This window comes from Oxyura jamaicensis, chromosome 3, assembly GCF_011077185.1.
Source record: "Oxyura jamaicensis isolate SHBP4307 breed ruddy duck chromosome 3, BPBGC_Ojam_1.0, whole genome shotgun sequence".
Lineage (NCBI taxonomy): Eukaryota > Metazoa > Chordata > Aves > Anseriformes > Anatidae > Oxyura > Oxyura jamaicensis.
The window spans coordinates 112,490,049-112,515,213 of record NC_048895.1 but is presented as its reverse complement, the minus strand read 5'-3'; the positions used below and the strand labels follow the sequence as shown (position 1 = coordinate 112,515,213).

At 43.7% G+C, this 25,165-nt stretch overlaps 1 protein-coding gene across 3 annotated transcripts; it reads right to left on the bottom strand.

The window, feature by feature from the left end:
* Positions 1 to 320: 320 nt before the first annotated feature.
* On the bottom strand, positions 321 to 23,517 carry LOC118164427 (24-hydroxycholesterol 7-alpha-hydroxylase). Of its 3 annotated transcripts, none has more exons than XM_035321950.1 (12): positions 23,092 to 23,517; positions 17,981 to 18,116; positions 16,601 to 16,775; positions 14,850 to 14,999; positions 13,923 to 14,016; positions 12,355 to 12,453; positions 10,427 to 10,517; positions 9,262 to 9,395; positions 8,296 to 8,391; positions 6,526 to 6,627; positions 3,047 to 3,134; positions 321 to 1,998 (listed from the first exon to the last, which is right to left on the bottom strand). In XM_035321950.1, exons 1-12 carry the CDS (start codon positions 23,269 to 23,271, stop codon positions 1,940 to 1,942), a joined length of 1,404 nt encoding a protein of 467 aa, XP_035177841.1. In that variant the 5' UTR covers positions 23,272 to 23,517; the 3' UTR covers positions 321 to 1,939. The 3 variants fall into 3 exon arrangements, with proteins under 3 accessions (XP_035177841.1, XP_035177840.1, XP_035177842.1); XM_035321949.1 differs by having other exon boundaries at positions 6,526 to 6,614; XM_035321951.1 differs by lacking the exon at positions 6,526 to 6,627.
* Between the last annotated feature and the right edge of the window lie 1,648 nt (positions 23,518 to 25,165).

Here is a 25,165-nt window from a genome sequence, read left to right as displayed (position 1 = left end):
GCCAACTCCTGCTGGCTCACCCCTAGAGCCACGCAGGCACTTCAGCTACTTGCCAGCTTGGTAGGCTGGATTCTTGCTGCACTGATCAGGACCAGGGAATAGCCAGGCAAACCTAACGGTCAGAAGCTTGTTCACATGCAACCAACTCTTTTCGTCCCTTTATCCCTTCATTTTCCCACGTTTGTTCCTTCCCAAGCCATCCAGATCCCTTCCTTTCCCCACCTTTGGTTCCTCTCATCAACATCCCCCAAAAAACCCCATGCAATTTAGATGCTCCTCTTGGTGCCCATGGGAGTCACACCTGGACAAAGGGCTTCGGCTGCCTTTTATTCAGCGTAACCAAACCGATGCTGACCTTCAGGTTATACTTCCCTCTAGGGACCTTTGACCTGTAGTCAAGTTTGCCATCAGAGAATTCTGCTTTTATGAGCTAGCCTCTCTTGGGAAAAAACATAATAAATAAAAATACTAAATGGAAAAAAATAATTTAAAAAAGCACATGAGAAATAATTGTTTAGTTTTGCTAAACTACAAGATACCTGGACAGATACTGTGGACGTTTCCAAATGTTAAAATTAGAATACATACTTTGGGTAATGACCAGAGATGAAAACCAAGAGAATGGTTCTCAGTTACCACAGCAATTCTGAAACAGCAGTTAAGAGTACAATTCCTGCAGAGTTAAGCATTATAAGCTAAATTAAATATTGGATGAATCGTTTCCCAGACACATAAATCATTAAAGTTTGTTAAATTGTCGTGCCTGTAGCTGAGATAAGCCAATCATTTAATGAATTACAAGAGATATTTTCCTATGGATGTTATTCTCATAGTTTCAAGTGTTTCTGAAAGCGCATTTGTTTTTTTTTTTTACAAATATTTCGCAAATGATGAATAATCTTTACTTGAAAGACTAAAAATACATGCCCGCTATTATTTTATATGAAATCTGACAGCAGTTAAAGTGTTGCTATCTGAACTTACTTGACAGCTTCCTTGAACAACTTTTACTAGGTGTTCTTTATAGGATTACATCTTTTTAGATTTGTGCAAGTTGTTTTGTAAGTTTTGTTAAAAAATGTTCTAGAGCTCAGACAAGCGATCTGATGAACAGCGATGGCTTTTCTTGCAATCTCTGCATTGGCAGCCAAACATCACGATCAAGCTTTCATTGCATATTTACGCAAGGTCCAGTTCTGAATCCTGTGAAGCAAATAAAGCTCAGTGAAATGTTAGGTGCTCCAGTGGAACAACACCCCAGTTACTTCTCGCACTTACAACTGTTCTGTTATTAATGAATTTATTTGCAATACATTGGCCCCAGTTATAGGTGGGATAGGCCAGCTCCTCCATGACCTACACAAGCAACAGGACATAAATGATGCTGATTTATGGTGGCCAAGGATCTGATCCAGAGGTCTCTGCTCAGCACCCTCCTGCCTCGTGCACAGCAAAGCCAGGGAACCACAGAGAATTACCACTGACTTCTCAGCCTGAGGCACCACCTTGGCCTTGGCTCGAAGAAACCCGCAGGAAGCAGTGACCTTTCACAAGGGACCCGTTTTTCTCCTGGTTCTAACAAAATTTCCATGCTGGATTTCCAAATGTAGCAGCTTTTTGTCCTGAATGTTTGCTGCGTGAGTTTAGTGCATCAGTTAGACTAGCAAAGTATGCGAATAATTTGGCCCGCAAATTCTGAATGCAGCAGAGAGCTTGATTTTTAAATACTAGGAGGTAGGCAATCAGGAAGAAGAGCCCAGATATGACTGTACTGTCATGGCATACACAGAGTATGTACAGCATTCCAAGTTGAAATTGAGAACTTTTATGGCAGAGAACCTATTTGGGTAGGGTAGAGAAGCAACTCAGCGGTGCATTCATCCAGCCGGGGCTGGCAAAGCGAGGTGAGTTAGTACTGGGCCGCTTTCATTCCCGGCATTTATACTGGACCCGGAATGGTGCCATGGGTTGCTGTGTCCCCACCAAATGTAAAGGGCTCTGTAAAAAGAGGATCGGTAGAAACATCAAGTTAGTTCAGTTACGGGAGCTATCACCTTGCTTTAATATTAAGACATTAACATGTTCTTGGAGCTTTGGCCTTAAAGACTCAAGACCAAATGCAGAGATTATCTGTCGGCTTTGCTGAAGCCACTGAGTTGGGCCTTCACGTTTACTTTTTATTCCACTTCCTCTGAGAAAGCATGACACGTGAGATCTTAATAAACTTTAATGGTTTGGGATATTTTCACCAGCATAATTGCCTGTGGGTGAAAACCCAATTTACAAACAACTCTGGTGCGAGCTGGGATGGCAACACACCACCAGTCAGGACGAGGCAACCTTCTGCCCTGTTCTGGTGGGAAAGTGAGATTGACTTCTCACATTCTTCAAGAATTCTTCGACTTCCAGCCTAAAGGGCAATGCTACAAAGCCCAGACCACTCTTAACTTCTCTCTCTTCTCCCTGGCAGTTTAGCTACAGGGCATGTGTGTCATGTTTAGGCTGTGACAGCAGGCATGTTCATTCCACAGCAGTTCATGTTTGTGAGGAACTGCAATTTTTGGAAAGTGGGAAGGACACTTTGCAAATGGGAAAGGAAATTACTGCTGAGAGGAGTGACCACACCACTCTCTCTCAATGGTAAAACCTTCCTGTGCTGCAGTTGCTCTACCCTAAACATTTTTCTTCCACCACTCAATATGGAACGGAAGAGCACTGAGAATGCTGCATCTGCTTTCATGCCTGCTTCAAGAATGAATAATCCAGTTCCATATTCATTGGTTTTGTGAATGGCAGAAAGTAATTATAAAACCTCTCGTAATGTTTAGGCAATGATGAGACAAAATACTCTCAGGGGTGCATTCTTGTACAGACAGCACAGCCCCATTGCATCACTGGAGTTACTCCGGGTTTTCTGAATAAAAGTGAAGATTGAATTATTTCCTATTTGGCTGTTCCTAATTATTTCCTAATGGCTGTTCAGCTGAGCACGGTAAATGAAGGACATAAAGATGTGGAATGCTAAATAAATGCACGGATCTTTTACCTCCTTTGGTACCGCATCCAAAAGCACAAATTCGTATTTGTATAGGAACAACACAACGAACAACTGAATTTCCATGATGGCAAACCACCTGCAAGAAAAGAGAGAAAAAGAGAGAAAATGTTCGATATCCAGCCTGATGACCACACTTGTATCATTATCAGATAAGAAACAGATTCTCTTTTGCACATTTTAAATTCCATGCCTTAGACCTGCTGATAAACATCTGCAGTAGGAAAAAAAGCTGTGGCTTTGTTCAGCTTCACTATTCAGTGCAGAACATGAACGTAGCGGCTGCCCCTGCTTTCTGGCGAAACTTTAGAGCAACTCTATCCCTCTGACACCCTATTTTAAAACAGCTCCTTATCATTAGGGTTTTTTCCACTGTGTAAACATTTATGTTCTTCTAACACTTGCTGACTGGAAATAACTTCCTAGGAGTGAGAAGCCAGTCAAATATAGAAAAGGCTATATGACTAATTGTGCTATATAAAGTTATATAATACAGCTGGGAGCCTGATGACATCAGAGGAGATGTGACAGCGGGAGTTATTACTTAATGTGTCAGCATTAGAATGCAGCATGAAACCCAAGGGCGTGATTTTTTTTTTCTGTAATATGCTCAGAAAGCTCTTAGTCAGTGCAGAGAAGATTTCAGATAACTACAGATAAACTCTTCTCAGCTATTATATTTTAAAGTCAGTTTGTAGAAGAGCTTTCTGCATTCAGCCACTTGCGTGTACCTGTGCCAGGTCAGGGGATTACTCATTTGCAGAATTTAACCATATGTCTTAAATAGCTAGTTAAAATAGCCGTAGTGCCTCGCTCTTCTACACAGTTTATTTTCCATCATCTGAGAGATGCTGGAAAACTTGGATAAAAAAGCTATTGGGGAATTCACCAGGGAGAAGAGCACATGACTGCACATGGCATCCGCCTGGATTTGGCCGGGCAGGTGTGAAGAGGGAGCTAATAAGTCCCACAAGACCCAAGATAACTCCTGCAGAGCCATTCAGATCTGCATGCACACTGAGCTGCCCCGTGCTCTGGAGTGGGAGGATGCTTGTTTGTTTTGGCGTAGCTTGAGACCCAAATTCTCTCTGTGATTTCACATTGCAGTTACCTTGAGATGGGGAGCTCTTGGTGACCTTGAGCTCAAGGGAGAGCAGTGCAGAGCTACAGGAATGGAAGCCAGCTCCGGCCAGGCAGAACTTGCTGGCCCAAACTTCATGCCAATAAAAGGGGCTCCTTTCAGTCACTGCACTGTTTGCATGATGCTTCCCTGGGCTCCTGATGCTTGGGGTCCTTGCTCCTGCAGCCCACCATGAGATCTCACATTGCTTTTTCAAACAGGCTGCTGCTGTTTCTCCACTCTGCAGAGATGCTGAGGATGGTAACACACATGTCTGAGGGTGGCCAGCAGGAGAGCTCAGGAGGAACCAGGCATGAGAGGCAGGACTGCAGTGTCCCAGTGTGTCCCTCTCTCCCTGGCCATGTGGTACTGAGCACAGTCCCTGAGCTCTCTTGCAGCTGAATGCCCTTTAGTCCCCACTTGCCTTTCATATTCATGACCCAGTCCTAAAGCAGTTTTCCTCTAGGAGCTCTGAGTCACAAATGCCTTCCTGCTTTACTTAGTGGCAAGGGGGCTGACGAAGATGCACTTTCTCAAGTCTTGTTCCCCAGTGCACTGCTGTGTACTTGTGTTGTGCTGGAGCCCAGGAGCCCAGCTGGGCATTGAGATCCTGCAGTAAATGGAGTCTGAGAATGAAATCACAGCCCTTGTGCTGAAGGGTTTATAACGTCAGCGTAAGATCAGAGACAACGGGCGGATCCATGCAAGATAAGCACCAGCAACAGTCTCCTGGTTAGACAAAAGTCTTGTTAGACTGGTAGTTACACTGCCATCAAACTTCTCCCTTGTGTACAGAAATGGCGTTGTGGGAGCTTGTCAATTTGCTAGATTATTTAACAAGTTATTTTCTAGCTTTCAGTGCTATTACATTAGCTTTTATTTTCATGATAAGATTTTGCAATATGCAGAGAAAATGAAATGTTTAATACATTTCATTTATAAATACCAGTACTGAATTAAATGAAAACTCTTATGAAACCTGAAATAACATTGTTTCATTCGGTTATACCAAGGACATCTGCAACCTGGGATCTGGATACATCCCTTCATTTAATTTCCTTTCTTCCAGGACTACCACATCATTATTTCAGAATTACTACAGAAGAGTGTGGAGGTGTGTGATACCATGTGGCCTGCCAAAGGCTTTGAAAGGACGTTTGTCTATCAGCAAGTGAAAGACTCTCCATCCATTGTCTAAGCAGAAATGTTATCATTTTCTTTTGAGCCACACATTTATTTTAGAGATGTTATCAGAGTCCAGAGAACAGCCTGAACAAAGAAATAGGTCAGTATATATAAAAAAGCAGCTTTCAGAAACGTTATTTTGCAGCTTGTCCTGTACCTGTGGATGCCTCTTGTGAATTTTGCTGTTGCCCTTGCTGGGAATGAGGCTGCGCTCAGTTCATATTTAGCTCAGGAATATTGGATAAACTATGGAGGTACAGCAGTCAGTGAGGACTTTACTTTGTCAAGCCGAAAGAGTGGATGCAGATCTATTCATGTTCCTTATGCATACAACGCCTTCACAAAGTTCATCTGACACTCATGTCCAGCCTGCTACGGGGTTTCCTTCCAACACCCTCTGGCTTCCTTGCTGCACATGGGACTCTTGGATTAAACCGACCTGTTTTAAGGATTCTTGGTTATTTGCTGCCTAGAGCAGACCAGGTTCTGAAGGCAGAGAACTGAGCAAAGGGATGTTTTAACACAGAAACAAGGAGCAGCTGGCTCCCTGGGATTTGTTCCAGGAAGAGGGACCACAGAGAAAACAGCAGAAGGAATGCAGGAAGCACTGAGGCTGGCATTGCTGGGGGAATGGAGGAGACGGGATCTGCAATTTAAGCCATCATACAATTGCGTGGGCCTTGATGGAAAGTCAAGAGACTTAAACAGAGAGGAGCCATTTAAGACATTTGAAGATTAGCAAAGATGGCAATGGCATGGAGGATGGAAAGAGAGGCTCAGCCCAGAGAAATGTTAAGTTAGTTTGGAAGCGTTTTATGGAGACTTAAAAGCCTGCTGTGTCTGTAAACTGGCAGATTTGTACATGGAACAACTCTCTTGATGAAGAGGTGCCCCCAGCAGCAGCAGAGCTAGGCTTTTCTCCCTGCGGGATATCCCTTGGTACACTAGTCACAGGTGACTTTTACATTGTGGCTTAACCTGCTTTTTCCAGGAATGAAGCCACTTTCAAATTAATTTAAATAAGGTCCAGATAATACTGAACATTAGAACATTGACAAAGCAAAACAATGAAAACACTGTATCACCAAGTGTAAGGGGAGCCCAGTTCAAGAGGGTTGTTCTCTGCAGGGTTTGGGAATAAATAAACCCCAGCTGTTTCACTGACCTTCCTGGACACTGATGCTTCCCTCCTCCAAATGCCACAAAGCTGTCCAAGAAAGCATTCTTCTCTAAATTTGCCTCTTTCCAACGATCCTGTGGGAAGAAACTTTTTTTTCCAAATCAGCCTTATATAAATAAAGCTTAACTTTATTTCTCTGGGCTAAAAATGACCTTGAACAGCTAATCCTCACTACAAAGTTGCACTAATGCCATTTTTTGAGTTCAACCTGTTAGCGTTAGAGTCTGTATTCAAAAGTCAGCAATATTCAGGGAAACAAATGATGGTCCCATTTGAAATATACCGAACTGTCTCAAAGTGCTGGAAAAGTTTTCAGAATCCCCCCCCCAAAGCATTGTTCCTATACATTCTCATTTTTCTAAATCCCACTTCTTGAGCTACTGACATGCCCATAAAAATGGGACCTCCTTTTAAATACACACACGTTGAAAGCAACTCTTCAGTCAGTGCCCTTCCTGAGCCACCAAGCGGTAGCACAGCACACAAAGGACTTGTGCATCTTTCAGGCAAGCCATTTCTCAGGTGCTATGTAGAGGAAAATCCAAGGTGTATGAGAAAAACGTGAGGATTACACAGCTCCATTCTCAGGTGCAAGGCAGGGAGTGAGAAAATGATTTGCAGCTCTAACAATAAGAGCCTGTCTGAGCCCAGAGGGCTCCTTGTTCCAGGGGGTTTTGAGAAAACAGGAATAACAAGAGGAGCAAGGCAATATGGGTTAATGTTTGGGTGGACTGAGACTGACAGAAGTGTATTTCTTGAATTTTGGGTGACAAACTATGCCAGCCTCCAGAAACTCAGCACAACTCTATGAAGGCCTTCAAGTAACACCCCATTTTTTGTGGCTAACGCTTCTGATAGAGTCCTTAGAGAAACTGCAATCTTCTGTTTGTTTATTTTGGACTTCTTTCAGCTTGGGTTGTTTAGAGCTTTCTGAAGAGGAAATCTGTTAGCATGAAAATCTAATAAAAGCAATAAAAAAACTGAGGTGATGAAACCAGGCAATACAATTTGGAATGACAATATCCAAGGGTAACTGCCCTATTCCTCGTGGAAGAAGTACAAGTTTTAAACAACAAGCTAGCTTTTTTTTTTTTTAGGAAGGAAGTTACTAGAGAAATAAGTTGCCACATCAGCGTTTCTACTTGGGGTTTCAAAGAGGCAGGAATAGTTATGAGGGATTTCAAATCGGTGAAGAGTTTGCTAGAAGGGGAATTTTGTTTGAATTACTCCTTGATGTATTTCTAAAAAAAGACAAACTGCTCTGTAGAGGATGGTGCTAAAAAGAGCAGCTACAAGCCTGCCCACACGGCCACCTGGAGTGGAATAATAAGCAAGAAACTCTAGATGAGCTACTAAATTAGCAGAGCTAATACGTACCAGAAATCATCTGACTGGAAGGACCAGTGAACCTGGGTAAGTACATAGAGATGAGCTACACAAACAAATGCCAGGGAGAGGAGAGGACGTGGACCTTGTTTCCACACTGAAGTCGGTGGTGTCCTTCTATGGTGGGCTTTGAATTGAGACCAAAGTGATATAAAGTGGTGCAATATTATCTGGAACAGATAACTGAACTTCAAAGTCTTGCTTATCCCTAGAGGCCCCTCCTGTCTGTGCACATCTCTGTATGTGAGGCCACCCGCCAGTGGGTGGGAAATACCCAACTTGAAGACAATTTGTCCCTGTGTTTTTGTTGTGAAATATGTGAAGAGGAGAAAAGGCAGCAAAACACCCACATTAGGAGTGACAACTTACAGGTTTGAACATTTCTGGGTCAGGAAAGTATTTTGGATTCCTGTGCAGCCAATACGGAGACAGCATCAACATATCACCTGCAGGGACGGTGAAATTCTGAAAAGGAGAAAAAATCCTGAAGAGAAGAGAAAATCATGGGTTCAGCTCACAAAGCAGTCTCTCAGTACATCTCTCCCATCAGCAGCAGTTCCTGGTGCAGGTGGTAAAGCCACGCTGGGCTTCTGACAGATTTGAAGCTTCTCGCTGCTGCCATTTTTTCCTTAAGGGAGGCCTAAACAGTGGAGAATGTGACAAGGCTATTTTTGTTCTAATGTAGTTTTTCAAGTGTGGAAATAATAGAAACATTCTTTCTTTCTTTACTGCTTCTTGGTATGACTGTGCCATGTGAACTTACTTTTTTCTAAATCTTTTGTTCAGTGTCTCCATCAAAATGCAAAGAAATTCACAGAAAGAGTTGTGTGACAGTAGATCTCTACGGGACTTCATTTCTTAAATGGGCAAGAGTGCCGATTCCTTAAGAGAGTGTTTTTCCCTCAAGCATTTATTTGTTAGACTCCTGATTGCTGGCACTTTTCCTCTGAATGGCAGTGAAGGGAACAAACAGAAGAGGAGCTTTGTCAGTTACTCAATTATGGTTCTTTCTACTGTATTTGTTGTCTATGGTTCCTGTTTAGCATACCTTCAGCACTGTATCTCTCGGTTCAATTCCATTCAATTTAAATTTAATTCATAGCTGAAGGTAAGACTGTGAGCAAGAGAAGCAAAACCACACTTAAATTAATAATGATTAAATTAATTATGATGAATGAATTTCTTAAGCTGAACAGAATATAATGTGAGACAGTGGAATATCTCTACCACTTTAATTTTACCTAGTTATTTTAAGAGGGATCTTTCTAGAAGAATCACAAAGCACCCTTCTGAAGAAACAAAGAAAGAAACAACAACAAAAACCCCAACTCTCACCTGAATTCTTATTGGGTTTACAACTTTCTTGGTGATTGCACCTGGAGACCTCAGCCGTATGGCTTCCAAAGTGCACCATTTAATAAAAGGGAGGTTCTTAAGGTCCTCTTCAGAGACTTCTATTTTATCTTTACCTGTTGTGGCATGAGAAAGAAGACTCTGTGTAAAAATTGTATTTCATGCTTGTTTTGATACATGCTGACATAAATTGCTTTTGACCTTCTGATGGTGTACCTCGAGACTTTTAGGACCTTGTTTTCACCAAAAATTTTCTTTACATTTCTAAGTAAATAAACAGCCCAACATTGGTAAGAAAAGCCTCTGAAAATAATTTCATGTGTCTGTGGTAGCTGTAGTTAAGGCACTGGTTAGAAGAGGCCAAACAAAGGTCATACTGGAAGTTAAGCATCCTTGGTCTTTTTTAGTACTTTGGTAGGACGCAAAATGGAAATCTCAGGGATTGTAGCACCTAGACAAGGAGCCTTGGCTGAACTCTTGGCCTGATAGCACTAGAAAATAAATCAGAGCCAGGAGACAGGCTTAAGTACTAGCTCATGATTGTCCTTATTGTTTAATTATCGACATGTTATCTGATTTGGTTTTGACCCATGTCAACCAGGAGTCTTCCAAGAAACTACACATGGTTCAGGCGAGTGCATGTGTGAATGACTGAGCTCAGCAGGTGACTATTTTTTGAAGGCAAGAGATCAGTCATGTGGCAGTGAATCACGCTGGACAAACTGGCCTCAGATAAGAGAATAGAGAAAAGTTCCTGGCCTGTTTTTCCGCAGAATAGCTGCAACTCTGGTGAATACCACACAATGAAAAGCAACTGAATTGAAAGACCTCATCTGACCCCAACAGAGATGCACAACAAAAGCATGAAACTGGTTAATACAAAACGAGGTCTAAGGGATTGGTATAGAATGAAGACACAGGTACACATGGTTCTTTTTCTACCTTCTCTTACTAACACCAAAGCTGTTTTTGCTTAAAAATAGGTCATGAGCATTTGCTGAACACTCAGAGCTGGACCCCATGTCTTTGGTTGTACCCTTAGGAGCAGCATTCACTATTCCCAGCCATTGACCAAGCGTGCCACGTGCTGGGCCAACCTGGAATAAATCAATCTGAGGTTCCAGAAGGATGGGATCTGATATATTACCTGCTTTGCCAAAAACAGAAGTCAGGTCTTCCATGGTTTTCTTGTAAATGGAAGGATAAGACAATATGAAAACGAGGGTCCAAAATGCAATCTAAACAGAGATGAAAGTACTTTATTAACTCAGGAATACAGAACAGAATTACAGTATATTTGCAGCAAATCAGAGGCAGGTGAAAACATCTGCAATTTTGGGATCTGCCTGTTGTGGCTGGGACGCACAGGGAGCTGTACATCTAAAGGCTCAGATCCTGGGAGATTAGGTCTGGTCATCTGCTGTGTACTTATCTTCAGTGAGCATTATATAGCTCTGGCTTTGAGCTTTGAAACACAGAATCCTTCCATTAATTTCAAGTAACTGCGTGTTAAAATGAATTATTGAATCATTGTACGTGATTAGATTTAGCTGCATGAACAGAAAAAAATACTAAATTCCTACTAATATTAACAGAAATGAGGTTAAATAATTTGCAGGGCATTGTCACAGGGAAAAAAAAAAGAAACAGGAAAAGTTTTAATTATCAGCAAAACAAGCAGTAGTATATCCCTTCTAGAAATAATTTGCTAACTGATCATGCACTTAAGTTGAAAATCAAGAAATTTAGGAAAGGAGTAAATCCTCTTAAGGAGGATGAAACCAGACGGCCTTGTAGCACTGCCAGGAGCCTCTCCCTTGCTGAGCCAGCGGGAGACCCAGCCCGCACGTAGACCTGGTCACGGGCCATCTGTGCTGGTGAGGGCTGAGAACTCTGTTATTTCCCAAATAGCCCCACGTGGATACAGCTCTCCTTCTGCAACACAAATCTGCTAGCTTAGTTCTCGTGTACAGAGCTTGGACACTGCCTTCACTGCATGGAGGGAGAACTGAATTGTTTCAGATGAGAGAGTTTAACTTGCTTCTAAAAAATCCCCTTGGAAGGTGAAAGGCTTCTTTTCATCATGCCAGTCACTGGAGCAGTGGCTTGTGACTGTTCTGAGAAACAGCGAAATATCTGCATGTCTATTTAGAGCTGAATATTACAGAAGTAAGTAATGATAGTGTTATGGAAGGAATGTCAGTTATCCTGATAACAGACAGCAGGCTACGCCTCGCACTTGTACCAACGTGCGGATCTGCAGAAACCTCACTGAGATGGATGAGGTTCCTTTGGGGTAAATTGTAGCATTACCCAATCTACAAAACCCATAGATATATCCAATAGGAGTACATATAAAAATAACTCACTATCATTTTTTTCTAAGTCACATCTGTAAAGGGCATAACTGTGCTGGAAAGAGCTTAGTAGTCATGGTAAATAAAGGATGTTTTTGCTGCTATGGATTTTTGATCTGAGAAATTCCTATAAATGTCTTTGGTCAGCCTAAGCTGTGTTAAGATATATTGGGCTTGTTAGTATAGATCTATCTGTGTCATTAATCCATCAAATGAATTTCTAACAGAGAAAACTTAAGTGGCAGTAAAACCAGCCTATTGTTTTTCTTCCCCTGAAGCAACGCTGGCAGTTGTACATCAGATCCCCTAAAGCAAAAGATGCAAATTCGCTCACGGATTTGCACACAGGTGAAGTTACTCCATATTGTGCTTCTGATATTCTTCACATAGAATATTTAAAATAGATAATACAGCCACAGTGTTCCAAAATGGAGTTAGATGCTTTTCACAGCTGAAGACTCTGATCTTAATAGCTATGAGATACATGCTCCCAAAATGTTATGATAAGGGAGATTATAATTTAGGAAAAGTACGGGAAGAGCTTTTCTTGTCATTGCTTGTGTGACTTTGCAACCTGAGTATATTTGTGGCGATGCATGTGGGTGTGATAATCCCTTCTTGGAATACATGCAGCGTGTGTGACCTCTCGTTCAAACTCTTTGCTTCCCAAATGCAGGCTTTTGAACAGGAAAGGTGTTTTTCTAGCTGATGTACTTACAGGGACAGCATTTGCTTGGGAAGCCCAGAGCATTAGGAGACCGTAACTGGGAGCCAGATGTTTTTCTTGTAAATTATCCAGGAGATGCTGCAGTAGAGTCTGTTACAAAATAAATAATAGTATTTCCAAAAACATATTAAAATCTAGTTTAGGGTAGGGCTTAGCAGAATTCAAGGATGTGACATAAGACTACTTTATCACAGAGAAATCATGTTAATTATGGTTTTTTTTGCAGTCACAAAGCACAGAGATGAAAGTGAGACTCACTCATAGGCAGAGGAAGTCAAGGCACCATGTGAATCCTTACTGAATACTTGCTCAGCCCTCCGTTTTCTTAAAGTTTTCAGGGGATCTTACTTCCTCACTCTCCATTTTTGCTTGCATGTGTAAGAAAGAAAAAATATATATATATATCTTTTTCTTTAATTCCTGCTCTACTTCTGTCTTTTGAAGAGTGTACGAACTGGATGAATGGAAATGAAGATGTTCTCTCTGTTCCTGCCAAAGAGGTGATTGCTACGAAGAGAAGGTCTAATCTACCAGCAAATCCCCGAGTTATGGAAGAGTTCCAGGTGCTTTGTTAGCAACCTAACCAGGGACTTTAACACCTTGGTATTCTTTGAAACTATCACAGCTGTGTAATACTCTAGCACCAGTTTTTGCTTATCGTATTTCCTTAAATATAAGCCAACCGTTCATTTAAGACAAAGTTTCTTGTCTGGTTTCCAGAGGGAAAAGGCTGACCTTGAATAAAAAAATGACCACTCTTTTTCCAAATTCCCTACAACACTATGTGCTTCCTATTTCCTGCACTTTCTTACCTCCCACCATTCCCTCTCCAGTCCCGTTTCTTTCCATTACTCTGGTTTATTTTACAGAAGAAAATATGGTATGCAAAGCTTTTAAAGTCTAAATAAAATTTGGTTTGTTTAATGATCTGTTCTGTAACCATTCTGTGGATGAAGACTCTCAAGCCAGTCCGTCCTCGCACTTGTCAGCCGTATTGACAGAATTCCTGCCATAGCTAAGGAGAATAACCAGGGGGACAACTTATCACAGCTTTGACACAATCAATATTTAGGGTACTTGGCTTCCAATCCAGTTATCTTTCCTTTTTTTTTTTTTTTTTTTTCCCCCACTAATCTGGCTGCTGGAGGATCTAATCAGTCTACACCAAGGTTTAAAATAGTACATGTGAGGTTTTGAAATTTCACAGCCCAGTGCCCTCAGACAAACAACCGAAGAGACTTTCCCTCACCTCTTTCAACTGCTCGCTGTAACTGTGATACCAGAGGCTAGCTATTGGTCATGGCGCTGATCCCTTGGTGTAAAATTTCCCAAAGATGTCAAGCCTCAGAACTGTAGGAAGCAAACTAAATTGAGGAGTGGGGCTCAAAAATTATGGGTGTGACCTATGTAGGTAACAGCAATACTGGACAGCTAAGGAATATCTATAAAAGCTGACATGTCTGGTACATTTCTCCCAGTACTGAAATAAATCCTGCCCTTCATTCCTTCAGTCAGAATCTGCAGCAAAGTCATCTTTTTTCATAGCCTCGGATGTTTACCTTGGATGTGGTCTCTGAAGGGTTGGTCCTTTCAGCATCCGACACTACTTTCTCAAATAATTTTAGAAGCCATTTTTTGGATTTAGACCAGTTCCTGTAAAGAAAAGCAACAAACAAGAAGCACTTAACCGAGGCAGCACAAACCAACGTTTCCTTTTCCATGAGAAGGACTCCTTGGTTTCTTTCCAAGAGCCCCTAGGCAGCAGCCAGTTGATGAATGGTCAGTCTGCCTGGCAGCGGTGTTGACTGATGTGAGGAACAGCACGTCTGAGTCCTTCAGAGCCAGGACCTCTTACTTAAGACCCCTGGATTTTCACAGTTTTACACTAGAGGTTTCATTGTGACTTTTGAGGTTTCATTGGACAGATCGCTTAGGTCAATGTTTTCAAGAACAATCCTCTCTGACAAAATAAAGGTCTCATTTTAGAGCATCCTGAGTTCTCTCCGAAGGTGATTGCGAGGTGCTCAAGGTGCTGTCACGGCCCGAGAGCACTGACAGGCTCTGCAAACTCTTTCCTTGGCTTTTGGCTGCCTCTATCCAAGGTGAGCTCTGCCATGGTGTCGCTGTGTAACCTGGGGGCAGACCACCAGCAAAATAACATAGGTGTGAGAAAGAGCAGAGAGGTGCCTCACTGGAGATCCCTTCAGCTTGGGAGTCACATTTAGGCTCAGCCCTTTGCCCTCTGCCCAGTTCTGCTGTTCCCTGTCAGATCCACCTGGACCCTGGCCCCCTGAGCAATGCTGCCTCCACTTTGTGCCAGCAGAAATAGATTGGACCAGGTCAGGACTTTTCTGAGGCATCTAGCTGAAAGCCTGCATGAGCCAAGGATGAGCTAAAGACAGCAAAGAACGTCCCTCATGGTTGATATCCCAGCAAGCAAAATGCCCACAATGGGTACACCACAGGCATCAGTCCCGTTCCCTTACCTCAGGAAGCACTCTGGCATCTGCGAAGCGTATTCGAAGTCCTCATCGTACTTCTGAAAATGTGCTTCGAACTCCTTGAGTTCACTCTGACTTGTCGGGCAGACACCTTTCCCAAACAGAGTGTTCACCACTGCTGGATACATGACGTGCCTGCAAGAACGAGATCCCTGTGACTTAGAGGTGATGGGAGAGCTCTTGGAGCAGCCCTGGGTCAGGACGCAGAACATTCAACTGCAAGGGAAGAAGCTGGGAGACTTGTGCCATGACAGCATGGGAGAGCTGCCCCAGGGTCCACACCTCACTCAAAGCTGTCATAGATTTTAAGCAGGGGCTGGGAGATGCACAGACCTCAGGGAAGTCCACTGAATGTGGCCAAACTTCAACAGCTGGCATTTGGTCACTTGAACAGTGGCAGAAAAGCTCTGGGAGCTGAGGTCCCATTCTCCCCACTAACCACCCCTCTCATTTCAGGTTAGTTTTGTGAACCTCCTGGGCATTGCACAACCCCTTCTGCAACCAGACACCCAGGGAAATCCTTCCTTTGGCTGAAGTTTTGCTGCACAGAAAGATGCTTTTCTCTTTTTTTTGTCTCACCCCTTACCAATTTGCTCCTTTGCTATCCTGCAAACCCCGAGCTCCTTTCTCAGGCCCCTTCATCTCTACTCTAGCTCCACAAAAGCCTTACGCAGTCTTTGCTGGGTTCCAGCCACTTCTGAAAGTGTATTTCATGCAAGAGCTTTTTATTTCTTGCTTTTCTAAAGATCACAGGGAAGCTGGAGCCACCTGCTGGCTCTGTGGATGCAACTGTGGTGGCCCATGGGCTGTGCAGGTGCTGCTGTGGCACAGAACAGGTCTGCCCCTGCCCTCAGATTCTTGAGCCCAGGGAAAAGCCCACAGACGGATTCAGGTGGGCGAACAATCACAGAATCACAGAATAACTAGAAAAGGTGAGCCAATGCTAGCAGAACAAGCAGTGTAGCATGCTACCCGTTTGATGAGTGTCAGTTTTTCACAAGAAACAGATCTGAACTTTGATCTCAGAGGGCGAACATCAAGGGATGTGGGGGGGTTTGCACCCCATTATTGAGACTGGTGGGACTAAAGGCTGGGAGGTTTCAAAGCCCCTTTTCCCCACCTTCTCCCCCATTAATCCAAATTGCAGTAATTGAGCTGACAGGTGCTCGGTGTTTTAGCTGCAGTAAAAATCTGTATTTTAAATGTATTATGCAGAAAAAGCATTATGCCAGCAAAATAAACCTGGATGTCAAGTTTTGAAGACAACTCCAAGGCAGAGGCAATGTTCATCTGGTAGTCCTGATGGACAGGCAAGGTACAGGTGTTACTCAGGAAGGAGGAGGAGTTAAAAGTTGTGTTTTAGTCACGTGAAACTGTCAGTTAAGGGATTTTTTCACATCAAGGATGAAGTTTTGGCACCACAAAGTCAACGGCAAAGCTCTTGTTTAACAAGGCCAGGCTTCGCTCACATGGAAAGTTTTCATCCTGCTGAAGATCAAGCATTTTGTCTGCTCTTTATGAAAGCTTTCATCCCATTTTTTGGGAAACAAGACTTGTTGGAAGATGTTGTGCTGTTTCTTTAAAACAGGTTAATTCAAATGTTTCTCCTAGCTGGGAGTGATGAGCATCCTGACACAGATTCCCTACAATCCGATAGCCTGAGCTCCACCTGCTTTATTGCAACATCTCTTCTCCCATTCAGGATACCCATGCATTAGAGCTGATAATTCCCTTACCTCACCAGGTCATTCAGGTCGCCTGCGCCCTTGGTGCCCAGGTGTCCCATGTGCTCATGCAGTTCCCTACACAAAGTGCCCGTGAACATGTGCAGATTAGAAGGACCCATTTTTCCCTTCATCATGCTGTACAGGGTACCGTGATTCTGATAAAAGGCTTCTGCAGGAACAGAAACTAAATAAAAAGAAGAAACAGAAACACGTTTTGGAAAGCAGATAAAGTAGGTATTCACTGCAACACAGCGTGACATTTTTTACATGTAATTTGTGACTCTAAGTGCATTAACCCTCATTTTTCTGGAGTAAAATTCCCAGAAACATTCATTTTCACCCTGTAAAGATTTAGGTGAGTCCCCTTGCTTCTGCCAGTCTGTGTAATATCTTCTTGCCTCTGGCTTCAGTCCCGGAATCAGCAGTCAACAGAGCTCCCCCCAGCTTCAGTGGGGATGCGCAGAGATGCGCACGCACTCTGTACATGTACAAAACCAGATGAAATGGAAATTAAATGAACCTGGTGAGAAAAAGGTTGGGTTTCCATGCTACAGCACATCCTCTCAGTTACACAAAGAAAGGCTGAGAGAGGTGGGGCTGCTCAGCCTCGAGAGGAGCAGGTTCAGCAGGACCTCATCAATGTATATAAATGTATGGTGGGGCCAGCAAAGAAGATGGAGCCAGAGTCTTCTCAGCAGGGCCCAGTGACTTGACAACAGGCACACATGGAAATCCAGGAAATTCCACTGAAACATCATGTTTTTTATTGTGAAGGTGGTCACAAACAGGGACAGGCTGCCCAGAGAAGTTGTGGGGATACTCCAAACCCTGCTGGACAGGGCCCTGAGCACCTTCTTTCATTTCACACCCCAAATTACCAGATTAGTTAAAGTAATTCCTGTCAGTACAGTTCCACACAGACACAAGGACATATGCTGATGGAGTATGTCACTGACAACGGGATATACGCCACAACCCCTTCTAATGACTGTTGTACTACAGGATAACAACTAAACATTGCAACAAACTGATTTGCAAATTAAGTGAGAGGACAACACACTACTGCTTCAAACCTGTTATACATGGGTGGAGTGTCTAGCTGCAGGATAGGACCTGATCTCCGAGAGGCGTTGCTTGATGATAAGATAATAACTGTCCCTTCTTCTGAAACCTTTGAATCCTTGTGACCAAACCCAAATCACTTTGCAGACTTGCAGTGCTGGAGCTACATGAAGGAATTCCATTTCCCCCTAATTTTGGAGCATGGTCATAGGTTGATAGATGATTAAGACATGATCCAGAAGGCAATGGGCTCTGGATTGGGCCTTTAACATTCCTGTGCAACTGGATTTGATTCCCATTAAAAAAAAAGAGCAAGAGCTCACTTACCTGCATTCTCAACAGCTTGTTGTACCGCCTGTTCGAAATTTAAGTCTTTAGATTTAAAAAAGGCTTCAGCTCCTTCTTCCTCAGTCACAAAAGTAAACCGTTTTCCCAGAGCGAATATTGTGAATACAGGCCCGTGCTGGAACAGAGAAAGACTTTGTGTTACTTTATTGCTAAGGCATTTGAAGGGAGCCCTGGCAGGGTCCAGGCCTTCGGGGAGGTCAGGGGAGAGGAGCTGCTCCTTTCGGCTCTCTGCACACCTTGGTTCAGCAGTGCACGAAGACGAATGTGAATCAGAGCAAAATCTGCAGACTTACAGATCAGAAGGTGACCTACAGGTGCCTGCCTGACCTCCTGTGGAGCAAAAGAGGTTCCTTCCTGAGAGCAGTATGGCACGTTTGAATTACACTTCAGTCCAAAAAAAATGGCCTACCTGGATTTAAAGAACCAAGTGATGGAGTATCTACAGCATCCCTTGGCTGCCACAGCAAAGTGTCCACATCACAAACCCCATAATCCTATCTATTTCAAACCATGTTTTTGTAACAAAAACTCCCCACTCCTGCATTTTTTAACTTTTTTTTTTCCTTTCCTAGCTTAAAGGGTCTGCTAATACCAGTGGTATCTTTCTTGTACAGGTGCTTAACGATTAATCAAAACAGTTAACACACTCTGAGCAGAATAGCTGGAGCTTGTTAAGCTTTATATTCAGGGAAGCTTTTTGATAGCATAAATCATTCTTTTGTTTTCCCTTCAACTTCTTCTCTTAATCTAGTATCCTAGAGCCCTCTCAAAACTTTCAGCAATACGCATTCGCCTCTGAATTCTTCCATTATGAAAAAGATCTCTGATACCTGTAGATACTACAAACTAGCAAACAAATGTGCACTATCTATGGGCTGTCAGATTCAGGCATACAGATCTACATTAGGAAATGAAGCATCTTTTCTGGCTTTGCCTTACTGAAGGTGATTTCTGCTCACAGGCAAAAGCCTTGGATAGAAATCAAAAGCCCAGCACTGACGTTTGTCTGTACAGAAGTCTTTTGGCAAAGTTACTGCACAAACTGAGTGGTTTGGGGCCTTCACGAAGTCTCTAGCCACATCGAGGAACTTGATTTTCTCTTGCAGGTTAAAATGCTGACAAGGGTGTTAAAAAGTTTTCTGTTTATCTGTTTGGAGTGCTGAAAAGCTTTGAATCCACTTTGCCCACATGGCTAATGTCACTGACTTCAACCATGTCTTTTGTTGTTTGGGTCTGTATTTGAAAGCCTGCTCCATCTAAAGCTCTTTGAAGGCAAGAAAAAGATTCCTCTTGACATCATTTGAATTTTGATTGTGTCCTTCAACTGTAAATTATTAAAGAAAGAAAGACTGTTTAAACTCTCTGGGTGATAATAAATAAAATATCGTTTTAATAACAGCTAGCTTGCTAAGTGGTTTTTTGTTTTCATGGATAACAGCATGTCCTCAGCATCAGACTGGTAAAAGTCAGGGAGTCACTGGGCTTGTTGCTTTCTAAATGCGAGTTTTTTTATAGCTTTAAAATGAACATTAAAATGTATTTAAATTAATTTTCAAATAAAATTTGACTTAGTAACTACCTCCAAATGAAGTTAATTATTCAATTACAGTCCCACTCTCTCTATTTAAGACTGGGACACTGCATTTCAGTATTTTAGGTGACTACCTGTGAGGAAGATGCCCAGGCTCCCATCACAGTTGATGGTGATCTCATCTATGTGGTGAGGGGAGCCTAAAGCCTGATTCAGCTCACCAGCTACAGCACGCCTATTAGGCTGAAGTGAGCCGGATTGTCCTTAGGCTCCACTGGACAGGACGAGGTATGTGTCCACTGCCCATCGGTGAAGCTGGACATCAAGCTCACCTGTAAACACCTACACAAACAACCTGGTGTTAAATCCCATCCACTCTGCTGCAATTTAGTTTAAGTAGTTCAAATTAAACCTGTAGAAAACACAATTAGAATTAGAAAGCTCCATACAGGACCTCCAGAACAAGTCAGCTTAGTCGAACAGCACAGTGATGGGGGATATTCAAAGACACATCTTTCAGAAAGCAGAATTTTGTGTATTACAGGAAAACACAAATAAATACATGAAAAGTTAAATGTAAAATTAATATACAGCAGACTGTAAAAAGCTTGAGGATAGAGCTTTTAATGGCAAACTCCCCTGAACAATAAACACTGCTCTGAAGGTACTGGGTGCAAGGAGTCTCCCAGCATTTTGCAGAGTCTGAGAAATGCTCAAGGTGTAAAGAAACCACACGGGAGAGAAATGTGAGTTCACAATTGCATCAGATTGAGACAAGTTTCACCCTGGAACCTCTCTTTAGGGATGATGGACTGAGACCTTTTTTCAAAGCAAGAATTAAATAGAACAGGTTTGCAATTACTTAACCAAGTGCCAGGTCAATCAGTAACAAATATTACTCTTCTAGGATTGAAATATGCAGCTGCAGAGCTACCTACCTGATCTGTCAACTCACCCCCAGTGCCTGCAGAACGATAGGCAAATGTCACACCTTGCTAAAACACTCCTGAGGGAGGAGCTGGGAAGCTTCACAGCACTCCTCCAATTTTTACAAGCATTGGTGAAGGCCAGAATTAGTAGTGGATGTACTGGAGGAGCACCCAGTGCTCTCTAGGAAGAGGTAAGGACGGGTGGCCTTAAACATTTTACTAAATGGCTTACAAGAAGGAATGAAAAGTTTGACGATAGTCTGGAGATGTCTGAGAGTTTAGAGCAAACTATGAAGATAAACATCACAGAGTACCAGAAAAATCGCATTCTGACATGACTCTGAGATTTATTAATGCAAGTGATAATTAGAGCTTTCATCTTGCTAGGAAAGGAGTGGAGAAAGGGCAGCAAGCATCTAAACCTTGTGGCCACACCTTTAATTTAACAGGTGTCTCTGCCCATTCCATCTTGGACAGTATATATTGAGATAGAAAATGTGATGGGATGCACAGCAGGATGAACAGAAGTATGGAAATTTCAAGAAAAGAGTAATGATTCCAACTTTCTCGTATTGCAAAATCAAGTGGGCACCTACTAGACACTGGCTGGTTTAAAGCTAGGCAAAATACTTTCTTCACGTGGTGCATGGTTAAATTACAGATTCAAGGCCACAAGATGTTGTGGAAGCCAAAATACACAGGGTAACAAAAGGGGTTAGGCTAGCACAGCTAGATCACCTGGATGGAAATTCTGGCCTATCAAGTCCCTAAACTCTTGACAGTCAGAAATTTGGAAGGAAAAGCAGAAGGTGGCATATGCTCATCTAGGTGTGCATCTACCAAGAGCCACTACTCGAGCCAGACACCTGAACAAACAGACTTATCATCTGTTCTGCTGTAATTATTCTGATTTTCTCATGTAAGAGGATCAGCTGCTGGAGCAAGCTGCCGAGCAGGTCTGGATTTACCACTGCTGCGTTACAGGCAGGTACTGATGGAGCAGGAGTACTGCCTGCCACTACTGTGCTCCCACCCACGTGCTCTGGGTGAAACAGGGCTTGAGGAGGAGACCTGCTGAGACACAGAGGCAGAGAAAGCAAGATGAAAATCCCGTTCTCATTTAGGGTCTCTGAGGCACTCCCAGCAAACAGGGAACACCACACAAAACAGCATATGAAATTGAAGCCGGGTGGCTTCAGGAGGAAGAGGTGGGATCTTTTATTAGACCAGAGATTAAATATTCAATTAGAACAGGAAATTTTGCTTTTTTTAGAGCCACATGGGGGATAAACTGGCAATTCTCCCTGCCCACATACTCTTCTGCAGGAGGAAAACGGAGGCAGTGAACTTCAAGCACAGTGCAGACTGGCAGCAAAGGAAGTCTGGTGTGCTGCCCCAGCACCTGAGGGAAGAAGCAGTGAAGGAGAGGCACAAAATATGACAGCAGTAAGACCGTTTAACCCTTCAGGACAGAAAAAAAAAATGAGTGGTCACTGTGGCAGGCTGAAGGATTAATCCAGGGGAGGAAGCTTCTAAGTGTGAAAGTCTCCTTTGACAGCATCAATCCTACGCAGCTGGGGAGCTTTCACGCTGCTTGGAGCCGGTTTCTGAACAGACTTGTTCATGTTCAGCTTGCTCGTACTAAGGACACTTAACTCTTTTCTGGCAGTATTATGGAGCTTGAAACTATTGCAGATGTCTTTTGCAACCCTCGTAATGCCTGCTAACAACCCCTTTGGCAGGCAGCACCTGTTTTATTTGTCCGCAATGTGAGGCAGTGCTTAGTCCTTTAAAAAGGAGCAGGCAGGAAAAGGCTCGTCTGTCCTGGCCTCAGCCCAGGGAGGGAGGGAGGTCACCACACAGGACTTGAGTTGCTGGACTAAGGAAATACTTGAAAGAAAGGTGCTAAGAAGCAGGAGATTACAAGAAAAAAGTTTCAGTTTTAGATAGTGTTTGCAAGTAGTGGGCTGTGTGCTCCTTCAGTACTGAACACCTGGGGCTGAAAATATTGCATCAGTAGCAGGTGACAACATCACCGAATGAAAATAGGAAGATGGATTTTATGTCAGTTAATATTAGCTGCATAGAGAGTAAGCATCTAATCAAAATGAATTGTTTAGGCTCTTGCAATATAGACAGACATAGAGAAAGGCATGTTGTCCGTGGGTAAATCTTCCCAACCACCTTTGGTACATTTGTTAGGAGGACCAAGTTGCCTACCAGGAATGCCTGTGCCTCTCCTGCGTGCTGTGGGATGCTAGCAGATGCTGAGACATGTCCCCTAACTTCAGGTACAAAAATAATTATGCTTCTGGTCCCAGCGTCTGCCACAGGGCTGCCTGAATTATCTGAAACCATGATTAATGCGTAGCCAGACTGTGCAAGTGAAACAGCAGCAGAGCCGAGTCTGAGCAGGACGATCCCAGGACAGAGATCGGACCTGTGGCTCAGCACGCTTCCTGCCACAAAGCCCAGCCCTCACCAGCTCAACGCTCCCGACCTTACAACTCGTGACAGGAAAGGGCTGACGGCTTTTGCCAGGCTGAAACTTCATGCACAAGTTTTTCCTTGCCTTCCCCCCTGCAGGAAGAGCACACACCCAGAGACAGGCACGCCGCCGCAGCCCTTACCTTGCTTCTGGCTTGCTCTATAAACTCCAGGGGAGCTTTCCCAAACTGGAACGCGGCTCCAAACCAAGGGATCCAGCTCCCGATGCAAGGAGGGGAGCTCGGGTTTCTAGGCTGAAACAAAAACCACTTGACAATAACAACAACTCCCAGGAGCGCTGCCAAGAGCACAGCCAGAGCCATTTTGCCTCTCACTGCCTGCTGCAGCGGCTGCTCCGCCTGCCGCAGCACCCGGCAGGGCCAGGATTGTCCCTGCCGCTCAATAGGGGCTCTTGTGTCAACCTGGCCAGCTGGCCGCCACCACGGGGACACACTGACAAAGCAGGGAGCAGGCTGGGGGACAAGCCCTGGCTGTGGAAAAGGCAGAGCAACTTGTCTGCCGCTCCGGGATGAGGACCAGCTCCGCTGTTTGCAGAACTTTGATGTTGTTGTGCCAAATCCCTGAACTTTGCACTGGGGAGATGTGCTCTGGGGTTGCTGAAGTGCTTTTTTATACTCAATGGATTCTGCATGTAATTTTGGTGTGCTGCTTCTGCACACACAAAGAAATTAACCTGACTTCTTTGAAGTGTTGTCTTTTGGCCTTGCAGCAGTATTGCAGGGGCAACTAGCAGGTTTTGAATTGTTAGATCAGCACCTGGAGCCTTTATCTGCTCCTCAGGCACTGGACACACTACTAAGTATCATATATATTACTATCAGATATAATAATATATATCATTATTATAGATTGCGTTATCTGAAGCATGGACCAGCTAGCAGAAGGAAATGAGATGCTCTATGCTCTCCCACATCCACTTATCCCAGCCATCCCAGGCATCTTTTAAAGCCTTCTGTGCTGGGGTGACTGGCTCGGTAGAGGGGAGAGCAGTGGATGCTGCCTACATTGATTTTAGCAAGGCTTCTGACACTGTCTCCCGCCCCCAAATTGATGAAGTATGTACCAGTAAGCAGACAGCAAGCGTGGTGCACCCCAGGAGTGGATGCTGGAACCACTACTGTGTAATGTCTTCATCAGTGACCTGGGTGGTGGGACAGAGAACGCACGCAGCAAGTCTGTAGGTGGTACAAAACCAGGAGCAGTGGCTGACAGATCGGGGGTTTGTCACCCAGAAGGACAACATCAGGGTGGAGAAATGGGCTGATGAGAACCTCATCAAGTTCAGCAGAGGGCAATGCGAAGTCAGCGCACAAGGGCAACGTGGATCAGATTGGAGATGTAAGCCTTGTAATCAGGGAATTCCAGAATGGTTCAGGTTGGCAGGGAGGCTCCAGGACCTCTGGAGGTCATCTGGGCCAACCCCCAGCTAGAGCGGGGCCACCCCATGTACACTGGCTTAATACCAGAGGATATTTTCATTACATGCACAACCCAAGCAGTGAGTTTGAAGTGATCTCTATGCACAGGTGAGACAAGCCCTGAACACATTATGAAGACGTTAGTTAAAGGCTTGTGTGTTTGTTTCAATTTTTGTTTTGTTTAGCTTCTGCTTCCTGGGAAAGATTTGGTAAAGGAAAAGCGATGCTACTGACAGCATTATCGTGAGGACACTGCCAGGATGGTGGCCTGATTGTCACTAACAAGCTCTCTTCAGACTAGGTCTTAGGCCTGGTTAAGGTAATATCTAATGGTTTTTTTTTGTTGTTTGTTTGTTTTTTTTCCAGTGGAAAGTGTCACATTCCCCACTGCTGAAGGTAGGCTGGAGGAGCGGGGCAGTTTGGCTGCCTTGCCCAGCAGCACCCAGCCCTCCCTGGCTCTGCTGCTGTGCCTCTATCGTAGCTAAAGTCCATGTTTCTTTCTGCTACATGCAGCCTGAACTGACTTTGGACAAAAATCATGAAGTGCTGTGTCACTAAAAGCCAAAATAGATAAATACAAAGGGTTTTCCCTGCTAGAGCTGTTTCCCTTAGGATTTGGGGATAAATAAAACCCAGATGTCGAGAGCTGCCGCAGCAAATGTTCATCTCCAGCTCAGACTCATTTGTGTTCCTTAGGGCTGTCCCCAGATCAGCCTGCTTTAAAAACCAGTGCACTTCCCCAGACTAAAAATGACCATGGAATGTTGTTCCCTCCATA